Here is a 21,913-nt window from a genome sequence, read left to right as displayed (position 1 = left end):
TGCTCCGCGGCACGTGGGATCTTCCCAGACCAGGGCTCGAACCCGTGTCCCCTGCATTGGCAGGCAGACTCTCAACCACTGCGCCACCAGGGAAGCCCCATGACTCTTTTTGAACTATGGTTTTCTCAGGGTATATGCCCAGTAGTGGGATTGCTGGGTCGTATGGTAGTTCTATTTGTAGTTTTTTAAGGAACCTCCATACTGTTCTCCATAGTGGCTGTATCAATTTACATTCCCACCAACAGTGCAAGAGTGTTCCCTTTCCTCCACACCCTCTCCAGCATTTATTGTTTGTAGATTTTTTGATGATGGCCATTCTGACCAGTGTTAGATGATATCTCATTGTAGTTTTGATTTGCATTTCTCTAATGATTAATGATGTTGAGCATTCTTTCGTGTGTCTGTAGGCCATCTGTATATCTTCTTTGGAGAAATGTCTGTTTAGGTCTTCTGCCCATTTTTGGATTGGGTTGTTCGTTTTTTTGTTATTGAGCTGCATGAGCTGCTTGTAAATCTTGGAGATTAATCCTTTGTCAGTTGCTTCATTTGCAAATATTTTCTCCCATTCTGAGGGTTGTCTTTTGGTCTTGTTTATGGTTTCCTTTGCTGTGCAAAAGCTTTTAAGTTTCATTAGGTCCCATTTGTTTATTTGTGTTCTTATTTCCATTTCTCTGGGAGCTGGGTCAAAAAGAATCTTGCTGTGATGTATGTCATAGAGTGTTCTGCCTATGTTTTCCTCTAAGAGTTTGATAGTGTCTGGCCTTACACTTAGGTCTTTAATCCATTTTGAGTTTATTTTTGTGCATGGTGTCAGGGAGTGTTCTAATTTCATACTTTTACATGTACCTGTCCAATTTTCCCAGCACCACTTATTGGAGAGGCTGTCTTTTCTCCACTGTATATTCCTGCCTCTTTTATCAAAGATAAGGTGACCATATGTGCGTGGGTTTATCTCTGGGCTTTCTATCCTGTTCCATTGATCTATGTTTCTGTTTTTGTGCCAGTACCATATTGTCTTGATTACTGTAGCTTTGTAGTATAGTCTGAAGTCAGGGAGCCTGATTCCTCCAGCTCTGTTTTTCTTTCTCAAGATGGCTTTGGCTATTCGGGGTCTTTTCTGTTTCCATACAAATTGTGAAATTTTTTGTTCTAGCTCTGTGAAAAATGCCAGTGGTAGTTTGATAAGGATTGCATTGAATCTGTAGATTGCTTTGGGTAGTATAGTCATTTTCACAATGTTGATTCTTCCAATCCAAGAACATGGTATATCTCTCCATCTATTTGTATCATCTTTAATTTCTTTCATCAGTGTCTTATAATTTTCTGCATACAGGTCTTTTGTCTCCTTAGGTAGGTTTATTCCTAGATATTTTATTCTTTTTGTTGCAGTGGTAAACGGGAGTGTTTTCTTAATTTCACTTTCAGATTTTTCGTCATTAGTGTATAGAAATGCAAGAGATTTCTGTGCATTAATTTTGTATCCTGCTACTTTACCAAATTCATTGATTAGCTCTAGGAGTTTTCTGGTAGCATCTTTAGGATTCTCTATGTATAGTATCATGTCATCTGCAAATAGTGACAGCTTTACTTCTTCTTTTCCGATTTGGATTCCTTTTATTTCTTTGTCTTCTTTGATTGCTGTGGCTAACACTTCCAAAACTATGTTGAATAATAGTGGTGAGAGTGGGCAACCTTGTCTTGTTCCTGATCTTAGTGGAAATGGTTTCAGTTTTTCACCATTGAGGACAATGTTGGCTGTGGGTTTGTCATAAATGGCCTTTATTATGTTGAGGAAAGTTCCCTCTATGCCTACTTTCTCCTGCTTTATTTTGATTGATGTTTACTTGTTATATCTTTTTTCATCCTTTTACTTTCAACCTACCTGTTTTGTTATATTTGAAGTGAGTTTCTTGTAGACAGCGTATGGTTGCATTATTTTTTTTTTACCCATTCTGTTAATCTCTTTATTTTAAATGGTGCATATAGACCATTTACAATTTTTTTTTACTGAGGTATAATTGGCATATAACATTATATTAGTTTCAGGTGTACAACCATGTACATTTAATACAGAGCTTGAGGCTGCCATTTCAGTTTTTGTTCAGTTTGTTGTCTTTAATTCTGTTTTCTTTTGCTTCTGATTTCTTTTCCTACCCTTCCTGTGGGTTACTTTTACAATTTTTGGAATTCCATATTGATTCCTCTATAGTGTTTTTTAGTGTATCTTTGTATAACTTTTATAGTGGTTGCTCTAAGTATTATACGTACATAACTGATCATAGTCTACTGGTGTCATCATTTTACCATTTTGATTGAAGTGTAGAAACCTTTGCTTCTTTATGTCCCTTTCTCTCCCCCATTTATAATTATCTTAAATGTTTTCTTTACATAAATAGATTACCACATTAAGAACCATAATAATTTTTTCTTCAACCATCAAATATAATTTAGAAAACTTAAGAGAAGGAAAATCTATTTTATTTACTCATAATTTTTGTTCTTTTCATTTTTGTTTCCTCCTTCCTAATGTTTCATATTTCTTTTATAATTTCCTTTTTTTTTTTTAAAGAAGAGAACTTTCTTTAGCCATTCTTTTAGGGCAGATCTACTGGCAGCAAATTTTCTGAGTACCCTCATTTGAGAATTTATTGATTTTTCCCATCATTTTTGAAGAATATCTTAACTGGGTATAGAATTCTGAGTTGGCAGTTCTCTTCTTTTAGCACTTGAAAAATGTTGTGCCACTTCCTCCTAGCCTCCATGATTTCTTAAAATTGGCTATTTTTACAAGTTTGGCTTTTTTAGATTCTACATGTAAGTGATACCATAAAATCCTTGTCTTTGTCTCACTTATCTCACTTAGCATAATGTACTCAAGGTTTATCTGTGTTGTCACATATGGCAAGATATCCTTCTTGGCTGAATAATATTCCATTTTATATATATCCCACATCTTTTTTATTCATTCATCCACTGATGGGCACTTAGGTTGTTTCGATATCTTGGCTGTTGTGAATAATGCTGCAGTAAACATGAGTGTGCAGATATTTCTTTGACATCCTGTATTAATTTCTTTTGCATATATACCCAGAAGTGGAATTGCTGGATAATGTGGTAGTTCTATTTTTAATTTTTTGAGGAACCTCCATGTTGTTTTCCATAGTGGCTGAACCAATTAGTGATACAGACAATATTTTATTATAATCATCAAACTTGCTAAGAGGCTAGAACTTAATTATTCCAACCACTAAAAAGAAATAATTATGTAACCTCGGAATCCAGTTGTCACTACAATGCCAATCATATTACAATATATAAATGTATCAAATTAACATGTTGTATACCTTAATTTTACACAAAGTTATTATGTCAGATATATTTTAATTTTTAAAAAACCTGCTATTTTTCAAATTGGCTTTTTCTCCTGTCATTAAGGGCTTGTTTCTCTCTCACTTCTTTCAAGAGTTTTTCTTTATCTTAGTTTTTAGAAGTTTGACTATGGTGTGTCCTGGCATGGATTTCTTTGGTTTTATGTTGTTTGTGTTTCATTCAGCTTCTTAAATTTCTAGGTTTGTGTTTCTTGCTAAGTTTTGGTAATTTTCAGCTGTTATTTCTTTGAATACCTTTATAGCCCGTTCTTTTTTTCTCTTCTCCTTTTAGGACTCTGATGACAAGACTGTTAGATCTTTATTATAGTCCTATAGGTCCCAGAGTCTCTGTTATTTCTTTTTTTTTTATTTCTGTTATTCAGATTGGGTCATTTCTGTTCTTCTGTTTTCAAAGTTCATTGAATGTTCTCTACATTCTACTGTTGAGCCTATCTATTGAGTTTCTTGTTACTGTACTTTTCAGTTCTAAAATTTCCATTTTGTTCTTCTGTATGGGTTGTGTTATAACTCCTGATTCTCCACTAGACCTCCTTTGATACTAACCCAGTAGTGGGGGAGAGGGTTTTTCTTATAACCACTGGGTGGGGGTGGATATCCTCGTTCCCTATGTGGTCTTCTCTGACACTGCTGGGAGGACTTTGTTAACTCAAACTTACCTGACAGCACTGTCTGGCAATATGCCTTGTTACAACTACATGAGGGTAGAAGTTTGGGCTTCCCACTCAGCCTTTAATGACAGGGGTGGAGGTACACTGCATTTTTCCTGTACCATTTGACTGGAGTCAAACGGTTGTTGTTTTAAAGCTCTCTGTCTTACTAGTCTGCCCCTTGTTTGGTCCTTTGGCTAGAGAGAGCAGACTTTTCTTGGAGATTTATTTTGACAGCACCCACTGATATTTCCAGATTGCTGCGCTCTTCAGCACTCAGTCTGGGATATATGAGGCAAAAAGAAAGCCTACGGAACTCACTGCCATGTTCTGCCTTAGGTCCCAAGCCAGTATGCTTCCTTCTCCTCACTTTTCAGAAAAATCTTATGTTCACCTTATATATAATATCCACGCATTTTAGCTGTACTTATGGTGAGGAATAGGGAACAGCATGTCTATTCCATCTTTCCAGAATTGGAAGTCCAAAGATTACACTTTTAAAGAACTATATCTGTCTTAGAGTAAACATATGCATGTGCTTGTGTTGTGTATGTATGTCTAGAAGTGGGATTGCTACGTAATAGGTATGTGCGTATTCAGCTTTAGCTTATACTGCCAAAACATTTTTCCAAAATGGTTGTACCAATTTGCACTCCAGCTAGTAGAGTACCTGTTTCATTTGTTATCTGTCCTCATTATCACTTGATGATGTCTGTTTTTTTAAGCCATTGTCATAGATATGTAGCAGTAAGGCTTCATAGTCTTAATCTGTATTTTCCTGAATAAATAATTCACAGTAGTTCATAGATTTCAGTGTTGAAGCTAAAACATAAAGGTTTTAGAAGGCAACAGCATGGAGTATTTTCCTGAATTGTAGTGAGAAATTTTTCATAAACAGGGCACACAAACTGCTAACCATAAAAGGAAAGATTGATAAGGTGAGCTTCATTAAAATTAAGAACTTCTGTTCAGATTTTCGCACTACGAACTCTGGTCTGCAGCACCCAGGGCAAGGCTTCTGCACGCCACACTCTACAAGCAAGTGAAACTAGATGAAGCACAAAGGAAAAGGGAAAAAAGCTGTGTGTCTGACAGGGTCTTGGTGCTCTGGCTGGGTGTCAGGCCTGTGCCTCTGAGGTGGGATAGCCAAGTTCAGGACACTGGAGCACCAGAGACCTCCCAGCCCCACGTAATATGAATCGGTGAGAGCTCTCCCAGAGATGTCCATCTCAACTCTAAGACCCGTCTCCACTCAATGACCAGCAAGCTCCAGTGCTGGACACCCCATGCCAAATAACTAGCAAGACAGGAACACAACCCCATGCATTAGCAGAGAGGCTGCCTAAAATCATAATAAGGTCACAGACACCCCAAAACACACCACTGGACGCAGTCCTGCCCACCAGAAAGACAAGATCCAGAGTCATCCACCAGAACACAGGCACCATTCCCCTCCACCAGGAAGCCTACACAACCCAGTGAACCAACCGTAGCCACTGGGGGCAGACAACAAAAAACAACAGGAACTATGAACCTGCAGCCTTCAAAAAATGAGACCCCAAACACAGTAAGTTAAGCAAAATGAGATGACAGAGAAATATGCCACAGGTGAAGGAGCAAGGTAAAAACCCACCAGCCCAAACAAATGAAGAGGAAATAGGCAGTCTACCTGAAAAAGAATTCAGAGTAATGATAGTAAAGATGATCCAAAATCTTGGAAATAGAGTGGAGAAAATACAAGAAACGTTTAACAAGGACCTAGAAGAACTAAAGAGCAAACAGACAATGATGAACAACACAATAAATGAAATTAAAAATTCTCTAGAAGGAATCAATAGCAGAATAACTTAGGCAGAAGAACGGATAAGTGACCTGGAAGATAAAATAGTGGTAATAACTACTGGAGAGCAGAATAAAGAAAAAAAGAATGTGGCTTTGCTTGTGGCGCAGCATTTAAGAATCCACCTGCCAATGCAGGGGACATGGGTTCGAGCCCTGGTCTGGGAAGATCCCACATGCAACGGAGCAACTAAGCCCATGTGCCACAACTACTGAGCCTGCACTCTAGAGCCCGCAAGGCACAACTACTGAAGCCCGCGTGCCTAGAGCCCGTGCTCCACAACAAGAGAAGCCACCTCAATGAGAAGCCCGTGCACTGCAGTGAAGACCCGATGCAGCCCAAAATAAATAAATTTAAAAAAAAAAAGAAAAAAGAATGAAAAGAATTGAGAACAGTCTCAGAGACCTCTGGGACAACATTAAATGCACCAACATTCAAATTATAGGGGTCCCAGAAGAAGAAGAGAAAAACAAAGGGACTGAGAAAATATTTGGAGAGATTATAGTTGAAAACTTGCCTAATATGGGAAAGGAAATAGACAATCAAGTCCAGGAAGTGCAGGGAGTCCCATACAGGATAAATCCAAGGAGAAACACACCAAGACACATATTAATGAAACTATCAAAAATTAAATACAAAGAAAAAATATTAAAAGCAGCAAGGGAAAAACAACAAATAACATACAAGGTAATGCCTGTAAGGTTAACAGCTGATCTTTCAGCAGAAACTCTGCAAGCCAGAAGGGAGTGGCAGGACATATTTAAAGTGATGAAAGGGAAAAACCTACAACCAGGATTACTCTACCCAGCAAGGATCTCATTCAGATTTGACAGAAATTAAAACGTTTACAGACAGGCAAAAGCTAAGAGAATTCAGCACCACCAAACCAGCTTTACAAGAAATGCTAAAGAAACTTCCCTAGGCAGGAAACACAAGAGAAGTAAAAGACCTACAATAACAAACCCAAAACAATTAAGAAAATGGTAATAGGAACATACATATCGTTAATTACCTTAAATGTAAACGGATTAAATGCTCCAAGCAAAAGACATAGACTGGCTGAATGGATAAAAAAACAAGACCCGTATATATGCTGTCTACAAGAGACCCACTTTAGACCTAGGGACACATACAGACTGAAAATGAGGGAATGGAAAAAGATATTCCATGCAAATGGAAATCAAAAGAAAGCTGGAGTAGCAATTCTCATATGAGACAAAATAGACTTTAAAATAAAGACTATTACAAGAGACAAAGAAGGAGACTATATAATGATCAAGGGATCAATCCAAGAAGAAGATATAACAATTGTAAATATTTATGCACCCAGCATAGGAGCACCTCAATACATAAGGCAAATGCTAATGGACATAAAAGGGGAAATCGACAGTAACATAATCATAGTAGGGGACTTTAACACCTCACTTTCACCAATGGACAGATCATCCAAAATGAAAATCAATAAGAAAACACAAGCTTTAAATGATACATTAAACAAGATGGACTTAATTGATATTTATAGGACATTCCACCCAAAAACAGCAGAATACACTTTCTTCTCAAGTGCGCATAGAACATTCTCCAGGATAGATCATATCTTGGGGCACAAATCTAGCCTTGGTAAATTTAAGAAAATTGAAATCGTATCAAGTGTCTTTTCCAACCACAATACTATGAGACTAGGTATCAATTATGGGAAAAAAACTGTAAAAAATACAAACGCCTGGAGGCTAAACAGTACACTACTAAATAACCAAGAGATCACTGAAGAAATCAAAGAGGAAATCAGAAAATACCTAGAAACAAATGACAATGAAAACACGATGACCCAACACCTATGGGATGCAGCAAAAGCAGTTCTAAGAGGGAAGTTTATAGCAATACAATCCTACCTCAAGAAACAAGAAACATCTCAAATAAACAACCTAACCTTACACCTAAAGCAATTAGAGAAAGAAGAAGAAAAAAACCCCAAAGTTAGCAGAAGGAAAGAAAGCATAAAGATCAGATCAGAAATAAATGAAAAAGAAATGAAGGAAACGATAGCAAAGATCAATAAAACTAAAAGCTAGTTGTTTGAGAAGGGAAACAAATTGACAAACCATTAGCCAGACTCATCAAGAAAAGAAGGGAGAAGACTCAAATCAACAGAATTAGAAGTGAAAAGGAGAAGTCACAATGACACTGCAGAAATACAAAGGATCATGAGAGATTACTGCAAGGAACTATACGCCAGTAAAATGGACAACCTGGAAGAAACAGACAAATTCTTAGAAAAGCAGAACCTTCCGAGACTGAACCAGGAAGAAATAGGAAATATAAACAGACCAATCACAAGCACTGAAATTGAGACTGTGATTAAAAATCTTCCAACAAACAAAAGCCCAGGACCAGTTGGCTTCACGGGGGAATTCTCTCAAACATTTAGAGAAGAGCTAACACCTATCCTTTTCAAACTCTTCCAAAATATAGCACAGGGAAGAACAGTCCCAAACTCATTCTATGAGGCCACCATCACCCTGATACCAAAACCAGACGAAGATGTCACAAAAAAAGAAAACTACAGGCCAATATCACTAATGAACACAGATGCAAAAATCCTCAACAAAATACTAGCAAACAGAATCCAGCAGCACATTAAAAGGATCGTACACCATGATCAAGTGGGGTTTATCCCAGGAATGCAAAGATTCTTCAATATACACAAATCAATCATTTTGATACACCATATTAACAAATTGAAGGATAAAAACCATATGATTATCACAATACATGCAGAAAAAACTTTCTACAAAATTCAAAACCCATTTATGATAAAAACTCTCCAGAATGTAGGCATAGAGGGAACTTACCTCAACATAGTAAAGGCCATGTATGACAGACCCAGAACCAATATCGTTCTCAATGGTGAAAAACTGAAACCATTTCCACTAAGATCAGGAACAGGACAAGGTTGCACACTTTCACTACTGTTTTTCAGTATAGTTTTGGAAGCTTTAGCCACAGCGATCAGAGAAGAAAAAAAATAAAAGGAATCCAAATCGGAAAAGAAGAAGTAAAACTGTCAGTGTTTGCGGATGACATGATACTATATGTAGAGAATCCTAAAGATGCTACCAGAAAACTACTAGAGCTAATCAACGAATTTGGTAAAGTAGCAGGATACAAAATTAATGAACAGAAATCTCTCACATTCCTATACATTGATGATGAAAAATCTCAAAGTGAAATTAAGGAAACATTCTCATTTACCACTGCAAAAAAAAAAGAATAAAATACCTAGGAATAAACCTACCTAAGGAGAAAAAAGACCTGTAGCAGAAAACTATAAGACACTGATGAAAGAAAGTAAAGACAATACAAACAGATGGAGAGATATACCATATTCTTGGATTGGAAGAATCAACATTGCGAAAATGACTATATAATCCAAAGCAATCTACAGATTCAGTGCAATCCCTATCAGACTACCAATGGCATTTTTCACAGAACTAGAACAAAAACTTTCACAATTTGTATGGAAACACAAAACACACCGAATAGCCAAAGCAATCTTGAGAAAGAAACATGGAGCTGGAGGAATCAGGCTCCCTGACTTCAGACTGTACTACAAAGCTACAGTAATCACGACAGTATGGTACTGGCACAAAAACAGACATACATATCAATGGAACAGGATAGAAAGCCCAGAGGTAAACCCACGCACATATGGTCACCTTATCTTTGATAAGGGAGGCCAGAATATACAATGGAGAAAAGACAGCCTCTTCAATAAGTGGTTTTGGGAAAACTGGACAGCTACATGTAAAAGAATGAAATTAGAACACTTCCTATCACCGTACACAAAAATTAAACTCACAGTGGATTAAAGAGCTAAATGTAAGGCCAGACACTATAAAACTCTTAGGGGAAAACATAGGCTGAACACTGTATGACATAAATCACAGCAAGATCCTTTTTGACCCACCTCCTAGAGACATGGAAATAAAAATGAAAATAAACAAATGGGACCTAATGAAACTTAAAATCTTTGCATAGCAAAGGAAACCATAAACAAGACAAAAAGTGAACCCTCAGAATTGGAGAAAATATTTTCAAATGAAGCAACTGACAAAGGACTAATCTCCAGAATTTACAAGCAGCTTAGGCAGCTCAATATCAAAAAAACAAACAAACCAATCCAAAAATGGGCTGAAGACCTAAATAGCCATTCCTCCAAAGAAGATATACAGATGACCAACAAACACATGAAAGGATGCTCAACATCACTAATCATTAGAGAAATTCAAATCAAAACTACAATGAGGTATCATCTCACACCGGTCAGAATGGCCATCATCAAAAAGTCTAGAAACAATAAATGCTGGAGAGGGTGTGGAGAAAAGGGAACCCTCTTGCACTGTTGGTGGGAATGTAAATTGATACAGCCACTATGGAGAACAGTATGGAGGTTCCTTAAAAAACTAAAAATAGAACTACCATATGACCCAGCAATCCCACTACTGGGCATATACCCTGAGAAAACCATAATTCAAAAAGAGTCATGTACCACAATGTTCATTGCAGCGCTGTTTACAGTATCCAGGACATGGAAGCAACATAAGTGCCTATCGACAGATGAATGGATAAAGAACATGTGGCACATGTATATAATGGAATATTACTCAGCCATAAAAAGAAACAAAATAGAGTTATTTATAATGAGGTGGATTGATCTAGAGTCTGTCATACAGAGTGAAGTAAGTCAGAAAGAGAAAAACAAATACCGTATGCTAAGACATATGGAATCTAGAAAATGGTACTGATGAACTTAGTAACAGGGCAGGAATAAAGACGCAGATGTAGAGAATGGACTTGAGGACATGGGGAGGGGAAAGGGTAAGCTGAGACGAAGTGAGAGTGGCATTGACATATATACACTACCAAATGTAAAATAGATAGCTAGTGGGAAGCAGCTGTATAGCACCAGGAGATCAACTTGGTGCTTTGTGACCACCTAGAGGAGTGGGATAGGGAGGGTGGGAGGGAGACACAAGAGGGAGGGGATATGGAGATATATGTGTACGTTTAGCTGATTCACTTTGTTATACAGTAGCAACTAACACAACTTTGTGAAACAATTATATTCCAATAAAGATGTTAAAAAAACAAGAAATATAAATTCTTGTGTTCCAACGTAGCAGATAATCTATCAGTTTTTTTTTTTTCTTGAATACATTCTTCCTGGAGCCCTCTGTCTACTTGATCCTATTTTTCTTACCTAAGTACCTAGCATCTATCTAACTTCTCTTCTTACATTTATTACATTATATTGTAATTGCATATCAGTCACTCAGCTCCTTGGGCAGTGCCCTTCATTTTGATGTAGTTAGTGCTCATAACACTACTGAACACAATATATTTTTTTGAGTTGTATGTAAGTTTTCTACATTTACTGAGAAATCTATAAATACCTTGAATACATTTTAAACATGTGGTTTCCATATTTATCTTTATTCCTAAATCAGAGTATTTCGTTTTACCGCAGTAAGATTCTTCTTGTGCATGTAAATCATCAACCCGACTCCTTAGACATGTCTGTTTTTCAGTGAGTGAGTAATGAATTGTCTGAACTCTTGATTGTTCAAAAAACTGCCTTAGAATAAAAAAGTCATATAAATAAGATATCTGTGTAGCACTCATTACTAAACATTTATTTTGTATTTTCATTTTCAGAGGGCGATTGTTTATCATTTCGACCAAAGCAGGATCTCTTGGAATTAATCTGGTAGCTGCTAATCGAGTGATTATATTTGATGCTTCTTGGAATCCATCTTATGACATCCAGAGTATATTCAGAGTTTATCGCTTTGGACAAACTAAACCTGTGTATGTATATAGGTTCTTAGCTCAGGTAGGTTTATCATTTACATTCTCTTTTTAATATTGAAAGATTGGGTGAAACTGATCATATTTTTGGAGTTCAGGGCATATCTGCATTATAGAGAGGCAAACAAAGTTGAAAACATCATTCCTATTCATAAAGCAGCATAAGCCAATTTTGGCCCCTGATGATTTTCTGTTTTGTAGTTTGTCCAGGTCTCTAATGTCAACTTTCTCAGATTGAGATGGATTTGCCTGTGTATACAGATTTAGCATTTTCTTGCTAGTTCAAGAAAGTTAAACATTTATAATTCTCTTACTTAGCATAAGTAGAAAAGCCAATAACTAAATCTAATTTGCTTATAGATGTGAAGGTCAAGTGATCGTTGTTTTCACTGGTCACCAGATGTTCTCTTAGTTTGGAAGAGTGTAGGTAAATAGGAAGAAACAGGTAATGTATTATAATAACAAAGAATCATTACAAGGAATATTTAATATTTCTAGTCAAGACTATTCAACTAATTTCCTTCACGTATAAACTCAGGTATTAAAAAACAGAAGCTGAAATTTAAGGAAAATAAATGAAATCAAAGAATTAGATGCAGTTGAATGTAATACAGGTTCATAGAATCAAGTTACCCTTTTTTTTTAAGTTTATTTATTTATTGATTGATTTTTGGCTGCGTTGGGTCTTCATTGCGGTGCATGGGCTTTTTATTGCTGTAGCTTCTCTTGTTGTGGAGCCTGGGCTCTAGGTGCCTGGGCTTCAGCAGTTGCAGCACGTGGGCTCAGTAGTTGTGGCTCATGGGCTCTAGAGTGCAGGCTCAGTATTTGTGGCGCACAGGCTTAGTTGCTCCGTGGCATGTGGGATCTTCCCGGACCAGGGCTCTAACCCATGTCCCCTGCATTGGCAGGCAGATTCTTAACCACTGCGCCACCAGGGAAGTCCCTCAAGTTGCCCTTTTAACTGGTACATCTTCTTTGGGAGCAGATGCTACCCTCTCTACCTGCCTCCAAATCTGGGCTTCTCAACCAGAGATTGGGTTTTATTGGTAGATCCTTGCTCATACATAAAAGTACATAATATAGTTGGAAAACTACACTGTAGACTCTTTCCTGTTATTTAGATTAAGAGTTCCTTTACATTCTAGTTCAGAATGCCATATTGAATATATAATAGATTGGCATTTTAGTTATTAATTTTTTGTCCTGAAGTTATGGAAAGTAAGACTTAAATTACATAAAGACAGTTTATAGTGATTGTTGAGAGCTTATTGTATTCCATTGGAAAGGAATTAAACTGTTCTCTTGCATTCTTACATCAGTAACCTCCTAAAATCTTATTTTATGTACTCTTTTATTCTGTTTACCTTGGTATCTGACTGCTCTCCTGCTTCCACCAAGTACAGAATTATTTAAAGCAACAGATGAATGCATATTGGTGAAAAAATTTAGAACGATTATCAGTAATATAGTTTTCTTTTCTGTCAATGTAAACTACTTTGAACATAAAAATCTCTCATGAATTAAACAGCATTGTACATAAAACTTGCTTCATGGCAGTATATTACTACGAAGTTCTGCTATTTTGTAGTAACCAATAACCTATATTTCTTCGTGATTAAGTTTCATGTTTACAAAATTTATTTATTTGTGTATTGTTCATTCTTTTTTACAAAGGGAACCATGGAAGATAAGATTTATGATCGGCAAGTAACTAAGCAGTCACTGTCTTTTCGAGTTGTTGATCAACAGCAAGTTGAACGTCATTTTACCATGAATGAGCTTACTGAACTTTATACCTTTGAGCCAGACTTGTTAGATGACCCTAATTCAGAAAAGAAGAAGAAAAGGGATACTCCCATGCTGCCAAAGGTAAAGATCTTTAAATTGTTAGCTTAAAAAAAAAAACTAACATGGACCAAGGAAATTTTATTCCTACTATGAAAGTTATTCATCTGACTAAGGCTATATTTCAGAATTTTTCAAAGAGAATAAAACTGTATTTAAATGAGAGGTCAATTCTCCACGTAACACCACAAAAGATAGTGTAATCTGAAACACATATTTTATGCCAAATAAAAAATTCAGCCCTGCAGAAAAGGGTTTCTGAGTAGAAACCTTAAAGGAAATAGTATGGTTCTCTTTTAATAATCTCTAGTAGAGGGCATACATAATTTTAATAATTATATATGAGGTTTAATTGTCTCTTCCTTAACATTTTTTGTTGTCATATAGCAATTAAGAATCAGGAAATAAAAGTGTCTCCTACTTGATATTTTTCACTGTCATAAAGTAAGTAGGACTTCCACATTTCCAAGTGTGAAAAGTCCTCTCATTTTATAGATGGGGAAACTTAGGGTCAGAGGCATTCGATGACTTACCCAGTTTTTACCTAATAAGTGGCAGAGACAGGAATAGTATCTACAACTGTCTTCTGGTCCATTGTTCTTGGATAAGAAAACAGTATTTAATATTAATATAGAAATTTAATATGGTAGATATCATTTTGACCCTACTGAACATACGAGAAAACCGTATGTTCTCTGATCTAAATAAAGAGTTTATATATTTAAACCTATTCTAATTATCTAAAACGTCATTTTGGGGGGCATTATTGGGGGACGTGCTGTTCCTGTTGTCTTGGTTTCAAATTTAAGCACTTAATGTTCCATGTAGCTGTTAAGAGAATTGGGAAAGCAACTACTGGGTTACAGTGTCATTTTACCAAACTTCAGTCATTTGTAAAGAAAATTCAACAGTATCTTAGTTCTTCATATGGTTGGAACATTTAATTAAAACAAAAAGTAGGGCTTCCCTGATGGCGCAGTGGTTGGGGGTCTGCCTGCCAATGCAGGGGACGCGGGTTCGGGCCCTGGTCTGGGGGGATCCCGCATGCCGCAGAGCGGCTGGGCCCGTGAGCCACAGTTGCTGAGCCTGTGCGTCTGGAGCCTGTGCTCCGCAGGGGGGGAGGCCGCGATGGTGAGAGGCCTGCACGCCGCGGTGAGGAGTGGCCCCCGCTTGCCGCAGCTAGAGAGGGCCCTCGCACAGAGGCGAGGACCCAACACAGCCATAAATAAATAAAATTAAATTAAATTTTAAAAAAACCCACAAAACCTTAGGAGGTTAATGTTACTGTTTAAAAAAAAAAGTTAATATAAATAAATATATTTCTAACATTAATATAAATCAGTGATTTCTCCAGTTATTTTTCAATGTATATAAGTCAATTAAAGTAACATGAATATTTAGCATTTGGGAAAATTTTTTAAATGTCCTTTGTCTATATAAGCAAATATTTTGTTTTTGTAATCAATGAACTTTTCTTCCATTTAAAGTTTACTGATAGAGCATTTAGGAAAGAGTTTTTGTGACAGTCTCTATCAAATATCTTTGATAATGGCTTAGGGCCACATGAAGGTTAAAATCTATCGTTTTTATAATACTTTTTAAAAAAGAGTCATTTCAGTTTCCATGTTACGAAATACTAAATTGATAGTGATTTGGCTTCCTTTCTTAATTATATTATTATAGAATGTGAGTAGGGGTCTTGAATAGTCTTCAGATAATTTTCTGTGCACAAACAGATTTGTTTGTATATCTTTAAAAGCAGACAAACACAAATGGGCTTATACCATACATACTCTTTTACAACTTGCTCTTTTCACCTAGATGTTTCTTGAACATCTTTCCATATTGGTACATATATCTCTACTTAAAAAAAAAAAAAGCTGCATAGTGTATACTTGCCTTGTTTTATTTAACTCTTATATCCCTAACACCTTTCCTATCAGGTACTTAATTTTGTATGGCAAAGAGTATTCTATAAAGACTTGCACACATTTATGTTTATAATTTTAAAGATAGTTAAGTTTCCTTTTTCAAATTGAGACTGATTTTATATTTAATTAGCCTCTTTCCTAAAATTAAACTTAACTTTAAACTTCAATTTTCATGAGAAATAGCCCATGATTAGTAATATTTCTCATAGGAAGCTACCATTCCAAGTTGAAAAGAGATAGTTGCTTTGAAGTTATTTGTTATATGGTAAATTTCTGATTGTAGGAAATCTGTTTAATTTAATAAACATTTACTGATTATTTGCTGACTTTGAAGTGTATTGTGAAGGTGTATTAAGAAGAACAAGACATTGCCTAAGCTTTAAAGAAGATTTAAAAAATCCAGAAGTAAAGAAATGCTATTTAATTGTTACAGGATATCTGGAAAGAAACCATCTGTTTTATAACTTGGCACTCTGAGTTGTCAAAGGTGTCATGTGTTTTCATTTATAGACTTTACTTACTGTATTTTGTTTTTGGTGCTATGACCCTTTGCCCACGAAAAAAAGGAAAAGGAATATTGAATGCTACTTTAATGCAAAGTGCTTCAACTCTCCCACACCTCTTCCCAAGAGGAAAATAATAGTTAACTTACTGATTTCTTACTGGGTTTCATACTCTGTGCTAAATTATTAGTTCAGGTCATTTTCCTTAATCTAGCAGCAACTGAAAAGCTGATAGTGCTGTTCTCATTTTTGAGATGAGGAAATTAAGACTTGGGGAAGTTTATGTAACGTATCCAAGCTTAATTAGTGGTAAAGCTGGCTTTCAAACCAAGTCTGCCCAACTCGAAAGCATGTCCTCTTAATCATTATACGTTATTGCCCCCAAATGGAGATTAGAAAGTTAATTCTAAGTACAAGAAACAAGGCAGAGGACTTGGGATTCCCAGACTTGTATATTTAGAATGCTTTATTTTATTTTAAATAAAGGTGGATTTTAAAATATAGAATGCTTTCACAGTTGGTACCATTGGGTGATGTAACTATTGTTAAGATTGTGTAATATAACCAGTTTAGCTCACGGCTTGTGAAGTTGTAAATTCCTCTAATTTATAGAAAGCTTTAAAGTTTACAAAGGCCTTTCTCATGTATACTCATTATCTCAGGAAATTGAAACTTAGAGAGTTTGTGATTACCCAAGGGTACATGGCCAGTAAGTGTTAGAGCTAGAACTTGAACACAGTAGTTTTCAAATTGTATTCCAAAGAGCCTCAGGAGATTTGCAGAGGTGCTCTGGGGCTACCATGTGGCTAAGCAAGTAGGGGAAGGCCAGATGGGCAGCACTCCAAGCTCTGCATCCCATTTCGATCAGAGTCCCTCTCCTTTTATCGATTTTATGTATTGGGCTGCAACATAATATTTTATTTAAAAAGAGGACTTTTTTAGTTTTAAAAAAGCTTTTAAAAAGTTTTAAAAACACTGTACCATATAATGATGGCTTACTATCATAGTAACTAAGAATTGTTTGGGATCTAACAGGAAATACAATAGGATGTATATGAGATTTACCTGAAGGAGATGATAGTCCACTTGGAGAGAAAAAAGTAACATTCTTAAAAACAAAAGAATGAAGTGCTGAAGTGACTGGTACTGAATGTATTCGCTATAGCATATGGTTAAAAATGGAGGGGGGTGCATTCAGGTACAGTTTTAATGGAAAAAATCAGACTGGCCCATAAGTGATGGTTAGTATTTAATTGGATTAGGTAAGAATAAGGTGTGAATGTAGGATGAAACAGTTTGGGTGAAAGGAAAGGTAAGAATTTATGTACCAGACTCAAGGTATGATGAAGAAATCGGCCAGATGACGAGTTGAAATTGGATAGGTAAAGGTAGAGCCAGCTTTTGGAGAGACATTAAAGGTAAATGGAGGCATTTGGATGTAAAATAGTATTCACTGTAAGTTCATGAATGGGGCTCTTTTATGATGAATGTGGGCTTTTGGAAAATTAGTGTGGCATTAAAATGCAGGATGAGGACATATAATAGGGTGATGATTGTGGAGTGAAACAGACATTTCAAGGAAATAAATGATGGAACTCAATCACTGATGATAGACTATACCTTTTGGTAAGCAGTGAAAAACCTTTAACCTAAATAATGAAGCTTATTTATTTATTAATTGGTTAAAAACTTTGCAGGTACCTGTGATGTGCCAATTATTGTGCTGGTTAGTAAGGATACTTTGATAAATAAGACTAGGTTCCTGCTCCCAAGGAGCCTACAGTCTAAATAAGCATACCGTAACAATAAAAATTATGGGTCCTGTAATAGAAATCTGTACAGGCACCCTGTACAGGAAGGAATATTCAGTTCTTTCTTGGAAAATTTGGGGATGGGGAGCTGGCATTAGGAGGACTTGAACTGATGTTGAAAATAGACGTGGTAGCTCTTTTCATTGCTATGAGGGCAAAAGATGAAGGCCCTTCAAGGGGAGGAGCAGAAAAAAAGAAACACGTGCATAAAACAGCATTGCAAGTTTTAGGAACCTCAGGTAGTTAAAAATAAATAATGGAGTGTAAGGAGATAGTGGTGTAGAGTATAAGGGTGGGCATGGGAAGAGGCGAGAGAAAGACTGGAAAGGTAGATGGGAATCAGATCGTAGAAGTTAGAGAGTTTGGACATTGTGTTACAGGCTGTAGGATCTATTTAATGATTTTAAACAAAAGACCAACATCAAATTTTCATTTTAGAAAAATCACTTTCGGTGTCAGTGTGCAGGATGGATTGGAGAAAAGAAAATGGATAAGATACTTGTTAGTATGCTATTAAAATGATCCGCATGAGAGAGGTAATGCAGGCCTGAAGTAAGGTGGTAGCAATGGGGATAGAGAAGTACCAGGCATGATGTAGGTACTCAGTAAATGTTAATTTTGTTCCCTGGGCTTGTATTTAGAATTTCATTTAACTTTGCCCAATAGTATTTGATTTTCATTTCCTTTAATGGGATTTTGAAAATTAGTTCTCTCTGAAATGGGTACAAGTAGGTGTTTTTTATATTTGCAGTGAAGGATTTCTTGGTGTTTGAACCTGCTCTTATTTAAAGACATTTCAAAGTTGGTTCCTACTATGTTATAGTACAATTGCAAACACCTGCCCTTTTATACATATTTTTTAAGATGAAAGGCTGCTAAAAATGGTACATTTTCACTTCCCCCTTAACTTGCTATTGTCTAAATAATGATTAAGTTGCATGCCTTTTTGAGTTAACTTTTCTTTGTCCTTTGAAAAAGTGTTCATTTTCAACTTACTTGATATGTGATTATTATCTCTTTCTGCCTCATCACTTCCTCTTAAAGTCATTATTATATAACTCCTCTTCCGTATTTCTGTTCTTGTTTACTTTCTTTTACTTCTTCACTTTCTAATTAGATTTACTATCTCAGTTTATTAACCACTTGACTTTTTCTTGTCTTTTTATCTCTGAAGTTCTTTAAAGGCAAGAACTGTATTTGCTCCTTTTCTTTCATCCATAGTGAATAAAGCAGTGTTAACACTTTTATATGGCCTTTTTAGTCACCTTTATAGTGATATTTAACTGTATTTTTATTGTTCCATATTGATCCATATATCATTGAAAATCGGTGTTAGAATTTGACTTACTTTTGCAAGCAGTAAAATTGAAATGAAGCAGGTATGTAAAAGGAAGAGAATTGGAGCTTTAATTCATGTCTTCAGTTCTATATTCAATCAGCTATCTTAGCTCTATTCATCACCCCACCCCATGAATTATATTCTGTTATATCCCCTCATTGGTTTCTTGCTGTTGTTCGTGCTGTTGCTTTTTCCTTTTTGAAATATAATGGTCCTGTAGTTCTGTGGAACCATATTTTAAAATATATTGATTTTAGGGTCTCCTGTATCATGTCTACCAAGTGTCTATGCATTTCTTCAGTTGTTCAGGGTAATAATGTTCCTCAGACATTTTGAAACTTCAACATGACCTAAACTGATAAATACTTTAACACAAGTTTCTAGTGATAAAGATTTGTTGACTGATTCTTAACTGTTTGTTTTTTTAATATTAAAGTAATATCTGACCTCTGTTAACATTTATGTAAATTATGTTAGGGGAAAGTACCTCTTCTGGTAATAAACTTATGAATTATATAGATATCAGAGATAAAAATCTTGGTCAAGGTCATGTTTCGTAATATGCTTCAGTGGGTATACAGCCTAAGCTCTGTACCCTTTAGTAGGAAAACAAAAGTCAGTAAATCTGGCATAGAAATTCTTTTTGCACTTCCCTTTTCCAGCATTTACTACCTATGTCTTTTTAAATATGGACTGCATGTTGATAATTATAGGGAAAACAAAATGGGGATTTAAATTAAAGTACCTAAAGTGAGGCTTTACTTCCTCTACCCTGATGTTGTGTACAATTTTCTCCCTTTGTCTTTAGTCCTTCATTCAAGTTTTAATACCTCATAGCATAGTTTACTGAACAGAGATGTTATTGTGCAGTTTTATTAGCCAGCAGATGGTAGTATAAGGTTTTACCTTTGTCATTCTTAACACTAGAGAGAAATATACTCCATTAAAATAATTTGATGTGAAGTATAAAATAGCTAATCAGCCTATTTCAGGAAGTTGCATGCATTTACCTTTGAGAATAAAGGTTCGAAAGGACCCATTTAATTGTAGGGCAAGTATTAGTAACCTATAGCATATTAACCACATGGTGGCACATGAACCCAATTTTTGTTGACATGTACCTCTAAGGAGCTATGCTCATAATTGAAGCATATATGAGGTTTGATGTCATTATCTCCTACTTCTCTGCCTCTTTTATCACAAGTTTAGTACATTTATTATTTACTATAACAAGTTTTAGTATTGTTTCTATATTTGTATTCACTGGCATAAAAATGATTATTATTCATCTGAATAAGAACAGACCACCAGAAATCATGCTAAACTCTAGAAAAATTGTTTTAATTCTACCATTTCTTTGTAGGTTGTAAAAGTCTCCTATTCAGTATTTGCTGAGATGGTTGATGCCCAGTAAAAAGAGCAAATGGTTTAAGCCCTGTCCCTTTTGCAAGTAACCTGCCAATCACCCTTTTTTGGGTGTAATTTTAGGCAAGCCACATAAGCTTTCCAAGCCCCACTTCCCTAAAGAAGATAAGAAAAGAGTAGTACCTACCTCACAGAAGAGATAATCCATGTAGAGCACACTGCCTAGCACATAGTAAGTGCTCAAATGTTAGCTGCTGTTTTTGTTTCCATAATCGTCATTAAGATTGTCATTATACTTGGTTCATTTCTCTGAAACCAGTATAGACTTAAGTTTGTGGAATTTCAGAGGAGTCATATGAGGTCCTGATCCTTAGAAGGTTTAGCTTGACATATGACAGATCAGTAGAAGACTAAAAACATTTAGAGGCCAGAGGCAGTAATCCCAGCTAGGCTGCAGAAGAGATAGGTATTTGAGGCTTTAACTCCCTTAGAGATCAATTATAATCAAGAAGAGGGAATATGATAATATTTAATTACTAGACATTGATAATCACTTCCAATGATGTTAGCATGCATTTGACTACAAACTGTTACTTTTTCTAACATTCAAGGATTTTTCCCCCTTAAATGATACATAAAACTTTAAAGGAATTGTCTGCCTCACAGACGGCTGTGATACCAGTGTAGTAATTTTTAAAACTGAAGGGTTGCTTCTAGTACCTTTCACAAACTACAAAATAAATACATGTTAATAGACTGACATGATTTTTAACAGTGTTGTTTTGTATCTTAACTTTGATTGTATCACCTTATAACACAGGAAAAACTAAGGAGCCAAAGTCAACAAGTATTTTAGGGAGAACATTTGGGCTAAAGAGGTCATGGTACCAATGATGGCCCTAAATGGCAACCTCCCTAACTCAGGAAAACTGTTTTACAAATCACTGCTAATGGAAACATCAACACAAATGAATTGTCTTGCTGGCAGAGTTGGGGGTGGAATGTGAGATTCCATTGCGGGGGTGGAGAGGGGCTGGGGGAGTGGAGGCAATTGGGGGTAGACTTAAGGAAATGTGTCTCCTTTTGAAGCACTAGAAATAACTACTACTATGGATCATGGAAATTCTGAAATTGAAAATACCAGGTTTATATTTAGTAAATGCTCATTGAATAAATGAATTAAGTAGTAGAAACTTTTTGGTTTTATATACAAATCCAAAGATGTATCTGTTCTCTCTAGGTTATATGCATCTTACTAGCCTATGCGGGCAGGGTTTGTATTAATATATCTTCATCACTGTATCCCCAGCTCCTGGTATAATACCTAGCACATAGCAAATAGTCAATAAAAGTGACAATGAACAAATAAATTTTT

At 35.9% G+C, this 21,913-nt stretch overlaps 1 protein-coding gene across 7 annotated transcripts in view; it reads left to right on the top strand.

The window, feature by feature from the left end:
- ATRX (ATRX chromatin remodeler) overlaps positions 1-21,913 on the top strand; it is a 242,595-nt gene that overhangs the window by 191,496 nt on the left and 29,186 nt on the right. For all 7 annotated transcript variants that reach the window (XM_059909868.1, XM_059909864.1, XM_059909863.1 and 4 more), the window contains 2 exons: positions 11,592-11,769; positions 13,419-13,613. In XM_059909868.1, the coding sequence (XP_059765851.1) occupies positions 11,592-11,769; positions 13,419-13,613 (373 nt within the window). The remainder of the gene's footprint in view (positions 1-11,591; positions 11,770-13,418; positions 13,614-21,913) is intronic.

This window comes from Balaenoptera ricei, chromosome X (assembly GCF_028023285.1).
Source record: "Balaenoptera ricei isolate mBalRic1 chromosome X, mBalRic1.hap2, whole genome shotgun sequence".
Lineage (NCBI taxonomy): Eukaryota > Metazoa > Chordata > Mammalia > Artiodactyla > Balaenopteridae > Balaenoptera > Balaenoptera ricei.
Note: the sequence above shows the minus strand (reverse complement) of the source record. Positions and strands in the feature narration are given on the sequence as shown.